Below are 15,785 nucleotides of genomic sequence, written 5' to 3'. Positions count from 1 at the left end.
CTGTCCTTTCTGCCTCGGACGCAGCTGTGCTCAACGCCCCCCTGACGGAGGCTGAAATTTACACTGCCTTAAAATCTTCACAGAATGGCAAGTCTCCGGGAGCCGATGGTATCCCTACGGAGGTCTATGTTAGATATGCAGAACAGTTGGTGCCCCGTCTGCTCCGGGTCTATAACTTGGCCCTGCGAGAGCGTAGGCTGCCTCCATCTATGTCCGAGGCTGTTGTGGTCCTTATACTGAAACCTGACAAAGACCCTGCCCTACCTGACTCCTACCGCCCTATATCTTTGCTTACTGCTGATATTAAGATCCTAGCTAAGGTGCTGGCGACGCGTTGTCCCTGGTTGTCCACAAGCTCATACATCGGGACCAATCTGGCTTTATCCCTGCTCCCTCTACAGCTCTTAACCTCCGTCGTCTTTTCCTCAACTTGCAGGTACCGGTCGACAACCCGGGTAATAGAGCTATCTTTTCTTTAGACGCAGCTAAAGCTTTAGACAGTGTCGAGTGGTCCTACCTCTGGGAAGTGCTTCGCCATTTTGGAGATGGGGAGTCGTTCCTTGCCTGGGTGCAATTGCTCTATTCGGGTCCTACGGCTAGGCTGCGGTTTAACGGTGAGCTGTCTGAGCCTTTCTGTCTCCATAGGGGTACCCGTCAGGGTTGCCCGCTATCTCCTCTCCTGTTTGCAATGGCTTTGGAGCCCTTGGCGGAGCGGATCCGGGCCTCCTCCGAGATAGTGGGGTTCAGACGTGGTGCTCGTGAGGACATTGTTTCTTTGTATGCGGATGACACTTTGTTATACCTAGGCGACACTCAGGCCTCCTTAGATGCCGTCATGTCTCTCATTGACTACTTTGGTTCCCTCTCGGGCTTTTCCATAAACTGGGATAAGTCGGTCCTGCTCCCCTTAGATCCTCTTCCTGCCAGGGCGGCCGCGGTTTGGGTGGTGGATAGGTTTAAATACCTGGGTATTCATGTGTCCCCCGACCCGACTGACTATTTGGAATTGAATTTGGTACCTCTGCTGCAGAGAATTCGGTCTAAATGCACAAGCTGGTGCAAATTGCTGCTGTCTGTTGCTGGCCGTGTCAATCTTATCAAGATGGTTTGGGCTCCCCAGCTGCTATATGTCTTCCACAATACCCCCATATGGATACCTAGAAAATGGTTTCTCAGGATCGAGTCACAGTTTCGGGAACTTATTTGGTGTAAGAAAGTGGCCAGGGTTAAACTTGCCTCTCTCCAGATGGCTAAGGACGGTGGAGGTTTGGCGGTCCCCAACCCCCGGGTGTATTTCCTAGCCTCCCAAGTCCAGCACATGGGCGGCTGGGGGATTGTGGACCCACAGGATTCCATTGGGGCCCTCTTGACTCCTCTGGACTCTGACACCCCGGTTCTTGTCCATCTGGAGGCGGGATTTGCGCATCTGCCGGCCAACTTGCCGACGGTGTCCCTGCTCCGTTTAGTGTGGCGATGTGTGAAGGACATGTTCCGGGTTGAGGGCTTGCTATCGGAGACCCCGATCTGGGACAACCGGAACTATAGAGAACTTGCCCGTCTGGAGGGCTCGGAAATCTGGAGGAATCTGGGGATCCGATTTATGACACAATTGTATAGGATGCAGGTCCTTAAATCTTTCCGGGACCTGGAAGAGGAGTTCCGGGTACCTAGACAGCATTTTTTCAGGTATTTGCAACTCCGGCATGCGCTCTTGGCTCAGGCCAGGTTTTCTCCCCTATGGCTTACCACCCACAGAATTCTGGGGGAGGTACTCCGGGCCTCCGACAAGAAGGGCATGATATCTGAGGTGTATGCCGCTCTGTTAGGCTCGTTTCAAGACCCGGCCGCCCTCCCTGCCAGAACGGCGTGGGAGGAGGACCTTGGTCCCATTGATGGTGAAACGTGGGAGCTATGTCTGGCCTCCATTCCCTTAGTCTCGGTCTCGGCCTCTCACAAGATCTCGCACCTCATGTTGTTCCATAGGGCGTATAGAACACCTGTTAAGCTCCATAGGTGGGGTCACAGACCTACCCCTCTCTGCCCAAAGTGTGATCGGGAACTGGGTACACTGATGCACATGCTGTGGCGCTGCCCCAAACTCTTTAGATATTGGTCTGCGGTTATAGAAACGATATGCAAAGCATATAATTTTCAGCTATTGCGGGATCCTTTGATCTGTCTTCTTGGGGCCCTGGAGGTTGAATCCCTGACTCCTAATGCACACGTAGCTGTTCTTAGGCTACTTTATATGGCTCGTAAATTAATTGCCAGGTACTGGATTTCTTCCAGAGTCCCGACAGTGCAGCAATGGATTGCACAGGTTAATAGCTCTCTTATTAGAGAAAAACTGACCTATCAGCATAGAAAAGCACATAAGAAATTCCTGTCGCTGTGGCAGCCCTGGTTGGATGATCCGGCCCTGGCTCCCCCACAACTAGTCATGCACAGGCTTCTAATGGGTTAAGTTGGTTTACACCTCAAGAATGTTTGACTGCTACTGCTCGGTGAGGCTTCCCCCCCCCTTTTTTTTTTTTCCCCCTTCCCTTTCCTTCCTCCTCCCTACCTTCCTTCCCCCTTCTCCTTCAATGATTCCACTTGGTGCCAATCTTTCTACAGTTACTCTTGCCCAGTTAGGGCCCCTAAGTGCCTCCCTCAGTACTGTTTATAAGCCCTTTTTTGCTGCTTCCTGAGGGGGTACTCCTCAAACCTACTTGTGGTATGGTGGGCAGTGGAGAGTTCTCGATTGCTCGCTAGCACTTAATTCAGGATTGGACAGTGGGTTGCATATTTGATTGCTCTATGGGTTGTTATTTGCACATTGTACTACCTTATTTTCTGTACAATATTGGTTGTTTACAGAAGAGAAGAGAGAGAATTTTCATTTGTTATGTACGCACTTACTACTGTATGTACAATGTTTAACACTGTGTTTATTTTTCTCAATAAATTTGTTTACTTTTTGAAAAAAAAAAAAACAAATTGTTGTGAAATACACTTAAATGATTCGTAGCACACAAACACAATATAAATACAGATGTTGCTCGGGCGATGGAAATGCCGACATCCCTAATGTAAACTTGGAAAAAAAGCTGTCAGGACTTGTCGTTTTCCATTCACAAAACACTAAATAAGTGATGTGGGCATTTTTTTTTTGACCGATAGTGTGGGGGAGAAGTCAAAGAGGCGTAGCGGGTGCTGGTCCTTTTTGTTACATAATATGGGTGTACTATGTAACATATTATGAGAGGTGAACTTATCCTTTAACTCTTAGGCCCCTTTCACACATACGGTCCGTTCAGTTCATCAGTTCAGTCACATCAAAATGTATCCGTTTTTCATCCATTTTTCGTCAGTTGTTATCCGTTTTTCATCCGTTTTTTGTCAGTTATCTGTTTTTCGTCCGTTGTCATCCGTTTTCGTCCGTTTTTCGTCCGTTGTCATCCGTTTTTCGTCCGATCCGTTTTTTTGACGGATGAAAAATAGGGCATTCATCCGTTCAAAAAAACGGACATTGACGGAAGCGAATGAAAACAGATGTTAACTGATGAAAATCCATTGTCATCAATTTTTACATAGAGATACATTGATGTCCTTTTTTCATCCGTCAACGGATGGATGAAAAACGGACAAACGGACAGCATGTGTGAAAGGGGCCTTAAGGTGTTATTGACTATTTTCACATACAATGGCCAAATTAATCCAGTAAGAGGCAGGAGTGTATTTGTTGGTGCACTATTGCATGACTCTTGCAGGTGGGTTCACAGATTGAAGAGTGAAGTAACACCCCCATTTATATAAATTTGTTGTGGACACTGTGTATGAATACAATAAATTGGTCACAAATTGCTCAGCATATAGGCTACTTTCAATGGAATATTCTAAAAATAGTTTTTATAAATAGTTTTTTGAATAGGTTTTATTTTCACATGAGATTTGTCCAATATTAATTTTGTATGGTATGTTGGTGGGTTTTGAAAATATCACTTGTATGTTGTTTTTATTTAAACCATGCCTTTGAATACGAGTGCCACAGACTTCTAACACAATTTTTAGGTTATCTGAGTGAACGGCTCTCTTGAGGTCATTCCACAGAATCTCTGTGGTGTTGAGGTCTGGGCTCTGACTTGGCCACTCCAAAAAGCAAGCTTTCTTTTTCTGAAGCCAGTCTGTGGTGAATTTCTAATGGGTTCACACAATTTTCCTGCCACTATGTCTTTGTTCCAGAATCCTAATTTTAGTCATAGAAAAAGTGTTTGTGTTTTTTTGTTTATAAATAAAATAATTTTGCAAGACAGTATTGCCAAAGAAAATCCCTTTTTGTCCTAAAAAAAAAAAAAAAAAAATGTGTATGTATGTGTGGGAGCTGCAGTGGTTAATAATGTCACTGAATGTTCCATGTGCCAATACGAATGAGTACACCCCAACTCTTTTTTTTTCAGAAAACCTTTACTTTCTTGTCAGAACCAACATTTTCTATGGGGGCACTATACTACAAAATACTCCCACAAATGCGGGCTGTTGATTGCAACCAAGATTTTTTAATTTGCACACACAATAAAGAAAAGTATTTTTCCTAACAGATTTATTCAAGACCATGTTGCAAAAAAATGAATACACCCCAATGAAAGTCTTAGGAACAAAGCTAAATTTTAGACAACAAAATTCTAATTAACAAGAATTCAACTACAGGTAAGTGTAGTTATTCATTAAACAGATGTCCAGCAGAGAGTTAATTATGAAAGGGCGTTACTTAACAAAGAAAACTCCTTCCTGTTTCATGCTTTTAGTAATGGCACCACATGGAAGGAAATGTCACAAGGCCTGAGAAAGAAAATAATTTTTCTCTTACGTCCTCCGACAGTCGCCGCCTCTTCATATTCGTCACTAATGGGGTTATTGACCTTTGCTCCGCAGGAGTAGCTAGGCAACAGAATATATTAATATCAAAGCTTTTAGCATATCCCACCCCCAGGGGGTGGTCCCCTCAGTCAATACCTCCCTGCTTCCTGCATACCAACTCAGTTTCACTTGCCTAGCTCAGGAGTACGCAGGCTGTTCCTGTGCTGGGGCTCTTAGTCTCAGCCACTTTTCTCTTTTTTGATTTTATTTTAAGTTTTTTCTCTTTCTTTTACTTAGCTGTTTATTTCCAGCATTAGTTAGTTCTTCTGATGAAGATGATCGTGCGGAGCTGGGTCTCAGTCTGGCCACCCTGGATCCCAGGGCTCAGGGCCAGGGGCTTCCCAGCCTGCCATCGAGCGTTCAGCTTAGGTTTTGCCCTGGCACATTGAACGACCCATCCCTGTTCGCTGCAGGGATGCTATCGGTGAGGTGGCTACCTCACTGGACGCCATTGCGGTTTCGCACCGCAACTCCAATGCGTCATGCTTGCGACACTCCCTGATAAACTCCACAGACACGACGTGGTTCTGCACTCAGTACTTTATTTTCTCCTCCACACTAACTAAACAGGAAGGGGAAATACAGTGTAATATTACTCTCTTCGACATTTTCATCTTCTGCTAGCTTTACTTCATTTCTCTGATGAGGACAGTCTTTGGCCCAATGGTACGTGTTCTGACAAATTACGTATTTTGTTTGCTTACCATATTTGTCGAGCGGGTTTGTACCTTGCTGTGGCTGCCACTGTCTATTCTGTGACTGGCTGTTGTTCCGTCTTAATTTACCTGGTGGCCTCTGCTCTGTGAAAAACGCCGCATCTTGAGTCAAGCTGCCTCCACTTGCTCCACTGGTTTTTCCTCCGAAAATCCGTTTTAACGCTGACTTCATGGATGCAAATGTTAAATCCGTGCACGCTGTAAGTGCTAGCTGCCTACTCTTCTCTTCAAGACAAGCCGTGTCCAGTAGTTTAAATGCTAACACAGCGTCAGGCAAGGTCATGTTGTATTTCTTCATGCGGTTGTATCTCTGCTCAAAGTCTATGATGTAGTCTGCCATGGACATCGCGCTGTCTTTGGAAATCGAGTCGAAATGAGAGTACGCTTCATAAGCGCGGTCTTTTTCTTCTATCAAGAATACAGAGTCCAGCTTAGCTAACAAGGTTTCCATACCATTGTCTTCATTCAGATCGCTCGCGGGTATTTCCAAAGCGGTCTCTCTGGCTCGCCTCTCGAGCCCTAACACCACCGCTAGTGCCTGCTTCTTCTTGTCCAAATCCGTAACAAGTTTCCAAATACTAATTTCATTTTTCCAGCACTCGTATGGTCTGATTTCGTCAAACTTAGGTGGTACTCTATAGTTGGAAACCATCCTCTGCTACCATTGATAAACTCCACAGACACGACGTGGTTCTGCACTCAGTACTTTATTTTCTCCTCCACACTAACTAAACAGGAAGGGGAAATACATCATAGAATAGGAGGGAACACTGAAAAAGATGCAGTAACCAAAATGACCACAAGATGGCAGTATATTAAACAACTATATCCCTTGTACATGAAGTTAACACTCCCTGTCCTCAGTACTGCGGTTTGGTCGCTGGAGCAGGCTCCCCACGCCATCCGGACTGGCAAGTGTATCTCTATGTGGGGACCTGTCTTTTTTGGGTGTCAGTCTGGGACTGTGTGACCCTGCATGTCTGTGTGGCTGCTGTGCTCCCTGTCAGCTCCTGTGTGCACTTGCTGCCTGTGTGTGGGCTGTGAGGGGGGGGGCTCTCCCGCTCTGCTGGGTGTCAGATGAAGCAGTAAGATTTTAGACATGCTGTGCGGCGATCCGCCATTTTTTCTGGGGCAAAAATTATGGTGGCAGGTCCTGTGAGGTACTGCACGCGTTTTTGGCGCCAAACGCCGCCATTTTGAGCGGCGATCGATCCCACATGTCAGCGCCATATTCTCTTTGCCCAGGGTTTTGTCCTCAGCCAGCGGCCATGTTTGTGTAGCCTTGCAGAGGCTTCATAGGGGCGGTCAGTCTTGCATCACTTCCTTTTCCTCTGGGACAGCGATCGGTGCAGCAGCCTGTGTGAGCTCTCCAGGTTTTATATCTCCTTTTTTTTCCTGTATTCCTTGCCCAGTTTCTTGTCCCTGTGGGGGTCAGTGTGTTCAGTGGGTGCGGTGGGCGGCGCTCACCGCGATCTTAAAGGGGCAGTATCCTTTATTAATTTTTTTGCTGGGGCATGGATTCTCAGGATTGCAAGTTTCCTCCCACCCTGGTGGGGGGCCAAGGGGCTGCTGCTTCCCCCAAGGGGGCTGATCTGGCCACTATTGTGGCTAACTTAGCTGCTCAGGTGCAGATGCTGGTGGCTGATCGATCCACAAAAAGGCCCAGGGTGTCTATTTCCTCTGATTCAGAGGGCGATGGGGCTGCTATGGCTGGAGTGCCCTTCTCAGGGTCTCACTCATCCCTAGACCTTGTGGGGTCTGACGGGGAGGCTGAGGTGGAAGGGGTTGATAATTCTCCCCCTGGCTCGTCTGAAGAGCTTGCACTCATGGATGAGTTAGTTGCTTCTATCAAGCAAACGCTGCATTTGCAGGATGAACCATGTCCTCCTGCTTTGATGTCCTCTTATGGGACGCAAAGGAAACGCATAACATCGCAGGTTTTTCCTTGCTCTACGGAATTTCAGCGCGCTGTTGATGAGCAATGGCGCAATTTAAAAAAGCCTTTTGCTGTGCCAAGTAGGTTCAAGCTGCGTTATCCCTTTACACCAGCTACTGATGAGCGTTGGTGTGTGCCGCCTCAGGTGGATCACGCGGTGGCGATTTTGAATAAATCGATTGCGATCCCTGCTGAGGATACCCCGGTGTTCCGGGACCCGACGGACAGGAGATTGGAATCTCTGGCCCGTCATGCCTATACGGTTGCTGGCTCAATGCTGAAGCCTATTTTTGCTTCCATTATGGCAGCCCAGGCTATTGCGGATTGGACGCAGGTGCTCAGGCGCACCCTGGTGGCTGACTCTGCCCCGCCGACAACTTTGGCTATGGTGGATCAGATTCATCAGGGTGTCATGTATTTGTGTGATGCGGACTTAGATATGGTCCCTTTTGGCTGCGCGTCTTTCTAGTGTGGCGGTATTGAACCGTCGCCTGATATGGCTGAAATGTTGGTCGGTTGACCAATCTTCCCGCTAGACTTTGGCTAATTTGCCCTACGCGGGATCGCGCCTTTTTGGCGACTCTTTGGATACTCTGATAAAGGGTATTTCTGGGGGTAAGAGCACTCTCTTGCCCCAATCTCACAAGAATAAGTTTGTTCGCGGTAAGAAGAATGCTTCGTTTAGGCCCTCTCAGGGGTCCTTTCGTGCCTTTCGGTCGCACTATAGGGGCAAGCCCTTCAAAGGCCAAGGCTCCCAGAAGAAGCCGTGGGCGGGTAAGCAGAAGTCCGGCCAGTCCGGATCCACTACCCATAACAATGCGGCCTGAAGGGGCGCCCTCACCCGTTTCTGGGGTGGGGGGACTTTTGCTCGGTTTTCTTCAACCCTGGCTGGACCGCATTCGGGACAGGTGGGTTCAGGAAATCATTCGATCTGGATACAAGATCGAGTTTCTCTCTCGGCCGGCGGGCAGATTTTTCCCCTCAAACCTTCAGCTGACTCCGGAGCGCTTGCAGGATCTGCACCTGGCGGTGCGGGACCTGCGGGCCCAGGGAGTGGTGGTTCCGGTGCCTCATCGGGACAGATTTCGGGGGTTCTATTCCAATCTGTTCACTGTGCCCAGAAAGGAGGGCAAAGTACGTCCGATTCTGGACTTGAAAGCTCTGAACCGCTTTGTGCGGGTTCGCAAGTTTTGCATGGAATCCCTGCGCTCGGTGGTTCCGGGGGAATTCATGGTCTCCATCGACTTGAAGGATGCGTACCTACACATCCCCATTTTTGAGGGTCACCAGAGGTACCTTCGATTTGCCATTGCGGAGGATCATTATCAATTCGTGGCGTTACCCTTCGGTCTCGCTTCAGCTCCGCGGGTTTTCACCAAGGTGCTTGCGCCGGTTCTGGCTTTACTGAGAGCCCAGGGCATTTTGATGGTTTCGGCCTTCGAGGTGATTCCCTTTGCCCAGTTTCACACACGGGAGCTTCAGGCGGAGGTCCTGGCCAAATGGGACGGGCGTCCGCAATCTCTGGATCTGCGGCTGTCGTTAAGCCATCTCACCCGCAGGGGTCTTTTGTGGTGGCTCCAGTCCCCGGCGGTGTCGGGGGGCAAGTCCTTTCGTCCTTTGTCGTGGACGGTGATCACCACGGATGCCAGCCTGTCGGGCTGGGGTGGTGTTCTGGGCGTTTTGTCCGCCCAGGGAACTTGGTCGGAGGAGGAATCCTCCCTTCCGATCAACATTCTGGAATTGCGAGCGATAAATCTCTGCCTTCTACGTTGGACGGACAGGCTTCAGGGCTGTCCAGTTCGGGTGCAGACGGACAATGCCACGGCGGTGGCCTACATCAACCACCAAGGGGGCACCAGGAGTGCCCGGGCGGCTCGGGAAGTAGCCGACATTCTGTCTTGGGCCGAGACGTACGTCCCGGCGATCTCTGCAGTTCACATTCCGGGGGTGGAGAACTGGCAGGCGGATTATCTGAGCCGCCAGACCCTGGACCAGGGAGAATGGTCCCTTCACCCGGATGTCTTCCAGATGTTGTGCGCGAAGTGGGGGTCCCCAGATGTGGACCTGTTCGCGTCTCGTCTAAACAACAAGGTGGAAAGGTTTGGGGCAAGGACGCGCGATCCTCAGGCGGACGCCTCGGACGCGTTAGTGACGCCCTGGCATCAGTATCGCCTGATGTATGCCTTTCCACCGATTCAGCTGCTGTCCAGGTTCCTTCGCAGGTTGGCCTCGGAACCAAAAACGGTGATTCTGGTGGCACCGGACTGGCCTCGCCGGTCTTGGTACGCAGACCTCGTGAATCTGGCGGTCGACGCTCCGTGGCGTCTGCCACTTCGAGAAGATCTCCTGTCTCAAGGACCGATATTCCATCCTGCTTTACAGTCGCTGGCTTTAACGGCCTGGCTGTTGAAAGCCAGGTCCTGAAGGATAGGGGTCTTTCCCCTGAGGTCATTCCCACTTTGATCAAGGCTAGGAAGGCCTCTTCGGGGAAGATTTACTACCGTACTTGGAAAGCTTACTTTGCCTGGTGTGAGTCCAGGGGGTATTCCCCTCGCTCATACTCGGTGTCGAAAGTGTTGGCTTTCCTTCAAACGGGCGTGGACCAGCTTTTGGCGTTGGCCACGATTAAGGGTCAGATTTCTGCGCTGGCCGTTCTCTTTCAACGTCCTGTGGCGTCTAACTCTTTGGTTAGCACCTTTGTTCAAGGGGTGCGACATTTGGTCCCTCCTAGGAGGGAGCCTTTGTCTCCATGGGATTTGAACCTTGTTCTGTCCGTGTTGCAACATGCTCCTTTTGAAAATATCAGGGAGATCTCGTTGTCTTTGTTGTCCAAGAAGGTTGCCTTCTTAGTGGCGATCACTTCGGCTTGCAGGGTGTCAGAGCTGGCGGCCTTGTCCTGCAAGTCTCCGTATTTAGTGATTCACTTGGGTAAGGTGGTCTTGCGACCTAACCCATCTTTTCTTCCGAAAAGGATCTCTGAATTTCACCTCAATGAGGACATTGTCTTGCCTTCGCTTTGCGCGAAGCCTAAGCATCTGAAGGAGGTGGCCTTACATTCCTTGGATGTTGTTAGGGCGATCAGGGGTTACCTGTCATCGACTAAATCCTTTCGCAAGTCGGATTCTCTTTGTCCTTCCTGAGGGACCTCGGAAGGGCATGGCGGCGTCGGCTTCTACCATCGCCAAATGGATCAGACAGACCATTGAGCAGGCCTATGCTTTGAGGGGGAAGGTTCCTCCCGTGCCTGTGAAGGCGCACTCTACCAGATCTCTGAGTACGTCTTGGGCCTGTCATCATCGGGCTTCTGTGGCCCAGGTGTGTAAGGCGGCGACTTGGTCGTCCGTTCGCACCTTCTCTAAATTTTACAAGGTGGATGTTCAGGCATCGGCAGATGCTTCTTTTGGCTGTAAAGTTCTTAGTGCGGCAGTGCCTTAGGGTCCCTTGTTTGGGTCCTTGGCTGTTGGGGTGTTTTTACCCCTAGGTTACTTGTTTTTTCCTGGATTGTTGCTCCTGTTGAGCACGTTTTCCTGTTGCCCAGTTGGTTCTCTTACTTTGGTAAGGTTCCTTTCTCTGATGTGGGTATTGCGTTGCTTTAGGCGCGGCTGCTGTTTTCCCACCCCTCATGTCTACACTGCTTTGGGACGTCCCCATTAGTGACGAACATGAAGAGGCGGCGACTGTCGGAGGACGTAAGAGAAAATGGAATTTTTGTAAAATCTTACCTGTAAAATTCCTTTCTCTGAGTCTTCCGACAGTCGCCGCCCCCGCCCCTCTTTTGGGGTTTGTTTATGTACTCTACTGCTATTCTACTGAAACTGAGTTGGTATGCAGGGAGGTATTGACTGAGGGGACCACCCCCTGGGGGTGGGATATGCTAAAAGCTTTGATATTAATATATTCTGTTGCCTAGCTACTCCTGCGGAGAAAAGGTCAATAACCCCATTAGTGACGAATATGAAGAGGCGGCGACTGTCGGAGGACTCGGAGAAAGGAATTTTACAGGTAAGATTTTACAAAAATTCCGTTATTTTTGCAAGAAAGGTGAAGGCTACAAGAAGATCAGCGAAGCTTTACTTTTTAGTCAGAATACTGTGGCAAAAGTTATACAAAAATTTAATAAAGATGGAACTGCAACCATCTCCCAGAAACGTCCAGGCCCTCCACAGAAGTTAGCACCTCGACAGGAGCGTCTTCTGATGAGAAGGGTTGAAGAAAATCGCCATGCAAGTTTACTGCAGTTAGCTAAAAACGTAGAAAGCCAATCTGGGGTTATTGTTTCCCGTGACCCAATACGGCATATGCTGCAGAGGAATGGCATGCATAGGTGTCGTCCACAAAGGAAGCCTCTTCTAAAGCCCATGCACAAAAAAGCCTGCTAATAATTTGCCAGTGCCCATGCTGAAAAAGACTGCTGGGAATCTGAAGTGATGAGACCAAGGTAAATGTTTTTGGAATAGATGGCTTCAAAACTGTATGGCGTTTGCAAAGGTGAGGAGTGCAAAGAAAATGCATGTGCCTACAGTGAAATGTGGTGGTGGCAGCGACCTTCTGCGGGGCTGCATAAGTGCTTCTGGTGTCGGGAAGCTGCATTTCATTGAATCACAATTCATCATGAATTCACAGATGTACTGCTCTATATTGAAAGAGAAGATGCTACCATCACTCTGTGCCTTTGATGGTCGTGCACTTTTCCAACTTGACAATGATCCAAAACACACATCTAAGGCTACTGTTGCACTTCTGAAGAACAGGGTGAAAGTGATTCAGTGGCCAAGTATAAACAATGTGTTTAACAGCGCTGCTTTGAGGTAGATAAATAAATGTATATAAATCCAAATACATAAATTCCAAATACCAAAAAAATACTGGTAGTTCATAAAAGTCGATCCATATAAATAAAATAGATAATCAAAAGTTTGTGTTGACAATAAAGAAAAAAAGTTGATTGAACTGCCCGTGCCGGGAATAAAATAAATGTGTGATCACACTGTGCTCCCCTCCTGTGTCCCTACTCACCAGACATATGGGGGGGGGGGGGGAGGAATTGAGCATGGATTATGATCCAGCGTTGGAAGTCTGTATGTAACGTATTGCTTCTTAATGCGTCGGTCTTTGTATAGAAGTTTGCCGGGTAGTAGCACCCAGGTATGCGGAATATGCAATTTAAAGGAAGATCTCCATAGTGTAAAACCGTATTTTATCCAAAAAGGAGTAAAACAATCAACTTACATTTAAAACACAAGGTAATCTGCAAGTTCTGATCGTGTGGTGAGCGCCGCCTCGGCTTGCGTTCCAACCACCGGATGGGACGTCAGACGCTGCATTCCCGCTTTACGCGTTTCCCCCTCCCACTGGGCTTCTTCTGAAGCTAGAAATAAGCGTCATGCGTCTGACTTGTATATCTAAATCTTCCACTACACCCAATACATATTACTACACCCAACTATAGACGGCATCCGCTGGAAATGTCTCCTCCTACTACACCGTACACTATAAGGCGTTAGCCGAAAGTTACCACGAACTCCATCTTAGTACTCCCCTTCACCCTAATCAAATATCAATACATGAACAAGTATATCCACAAACAAATGTATAGCATTTCCAGATGTTCCTCATATATATCTGGATTTGATGCAAAGTGCTCAAACATAATGTATGATAGAGTAATCATAAACTAAATATATGTACAGTAAATCTGAAAGTGTAGGTGTGTATATAGACATTTCCGGCTGATGCTGTCCATAGTTTGTTGTAATAATTTGTATTGGGTGTAGTGGGAGGAGATTTAGATATATAAGTTGGACGCATGACGCTTATACCTAGCTTCAGAAGACGCCCAGCGGGAGGGGCGAAACGCGTAAAGCAGGAATGCAGCGTCTGACGTCACATCCGGTGGTTGGAACGCACGCCGAGGCGGCCCTCACCACACGATCGGAACTTGCAGATTACCTTGTGTTTTAAATGTAAGTGGATTGTTTACTCCTTTTTTAATAAAATACGGTTTTACACTATGGAGATCTTCTTTTAAATTGCATATTCCGCATACTTGGGAGCTACTACCCGGCAACCTTCTATACAAAGACCAGCACATTAAGAAGAAATACGTTACATACAGACTTCCAACGCTGCATCATAATCCATGCTCAATTCCCCCCATCTGTCTGGTGAGTGGGGACACAGGAGGGGATCAGAGTGTGATCACATATTTATTTTATTCCCGGCACAGGCACTTGTCAATTTTTTTTCTTGTAAGAACTATTTGTCAACACAAACTTTTTAATATCTATTTTATTTATATGGATTGATTTTTACAAACTATTTATTTGAAATTTTATGTATTTGGATTTATATACATTTATTTATATACCTCAGAGCAGCGCCGATACTCACATTGTTTATCTTTTAAAGGAACACCCACCTTTTATCAGCAGCAGCTTATGATTGCCATTTTGCTCTACTCATTTAAACATTTGGCCCCTTTTTTTTTTTTTTTTTTAACATTAACAAGTTTGAGCAGCGCTGATACATATATAATTTAGTGGCCAAGTATGTCTCCTGATCTGAACCCAATCAATGCCTATGGGGAATTCTAGGAGACAAGTTGAGCATCGGGCTCTAAAAAAAGTTTTAAAAAATGGAAAAAGTTAGATGTTGCAATATTTCACCAGCTTTTCATTCCATGCATAGAAGACTTGGGGCTGTCCTTACAAATCATGGAGGTCATACAAAAAACTAGATGTAGAAGTTTTTGTTGTGGGGTGTATTCCTTTTTGCATCAACTAATTTTGAGTAAAACTGAAGATTTTGTAATCAAGTTATATTATTAACCTTACTTTCATATAATGGAGCTAAACAAATGTTCTATATAATGCAGTTTTGACAACATTTTGGAAATTGTTCTTATGTTCATTGAGATATTGATAAAATCTTAGTTTTCAAAAGGGGTGTACTCGTTTATGCTGAGCACTGTGTTTTTATAGGCAATGCATTGTAATTGTGCATTTATGTATATTGGCAGTTTTTTCAATAGAGGATGCATTTTGAGATGTTAATAGGAGGATTCATGCTTTTCTAATGGTATTACAACACTTATGTTTCATATTGTAGGTTGATTTAACACTTTACCATGAATTCAAAGTGTGGAAAGAAGAGCCTTTGATGGACAGAACATGCACATTCTTAAAACGAATTTATCAAGAGGATATATGTCCCTGTTTAACATTCCCAAAAAACGAGGTAACTAATAGTCTTGCTATTTTATTGTTCACAATTTTATTGTTCACAAGAAGTGATTTGTTTTATACATTTTTTTTTTTCAATACATATTTTATTGATTTTGAGAACTTTTTTTTTTTTTTCCCCAAAAAGCTCCTGCAATAAAAAAAAAAACCTCATTACAAAACCCACTTATTAAAAAAAATATTAAAATACCACACCAAACTGTGCATTTACATATTTGAAACATTACACATTTCAATCTAACCCATCCAACTGGTCCAAAAATCCCCAAGCCTATAACCTCTTTAGTTTTCTAACTATTCAGTATCAGACTAGACAGAACCTGTTTAAAGTCCCACTTTGCTCATAGGTCAACTGCTCTAGCTTCAAATTAAGATTGACTGCTGACATCCATTCCCTCATTGTCCGTGGATGTAGCGAATTCCCTTTTTTGTACAATCAATTTTCTAGCAAGAAACAATGACCTACTAAGCCCCAGTCTCACATTAGCTTGACTTTCTGAATCCTACAGATGTCACACGATGCACATGTCTAAATTTCAAATATACTGGGGAAATAACTAAACATCGTGCACCATTCTAATGGCACAGAGAACTGTCGGCAGTGGTACCACTGTGGCAGTGTGCCACATTAACTAAGAAGCTAGACCTGTAGCAGGTCTATCTGTGCTGCCTGTGCTAGCTTCTATTTCAGAGTGAAATAGAAACTAGCGCAGGATCTGCATCTAATTAACAGTGGGAATATGGCAGTTTTCCATATAGAAAACTGCTGCAGATTCCCATGAGGACTGACTTATTATGTGGGATGTCGGCAGACAGCTCACATCCCTGTCTCTGCCAGTTCCATCATTACACTACACAAGCAGAGCCTGTAGGGTATATCAAGTAATGTTCTAGTTGCCCTTCTTGGGGCGATGGTTTCCATAAGACACAACATGCAGAATCTATGTCTTTGGGTACTCGAATAGCAGTTACCTCAAGCACAAATTGGAGTAC

The 15,785-nt window shown here is 46.4% G+C and overlaps 1 protein-coding gene across 1 annotated transcript in view; it reads left to right on the top strand.

The window, feature by feature from the left end:
- RAB3IP (RAB3A interacting protein) overlaps positions 1-15,785 on the top strand; it is a 134,300-nt gene that overhangs the window by 93,428 nt on the left and 25,087 nt on the right. The window contains exon 7 of the mRNA XM_082255550.1: positions 14,659-14,787. Coding sequence (XP_082111676.1) covers positions 14,659-14,787 — 129 coding nt within the window. The remainder of the gene's footprint in view (positions 1-14,658; positions 14,788-15,785) is intronic.

The sequence above is a fragment of the Pelophylax lessonae genome (assembly GCF_965119305.1).
Source record: "Pelophylax lessonae genome assembly, chromosome: 4".
NCBI lineage: Eukaryota > Metazoa > Chordata > Amphibia > Anura > Ranidae > Pelophylax > Pelophylax lessonae.
This window is presented reverse-complemented; position numbering and strand designations above follow the sequence as displayed.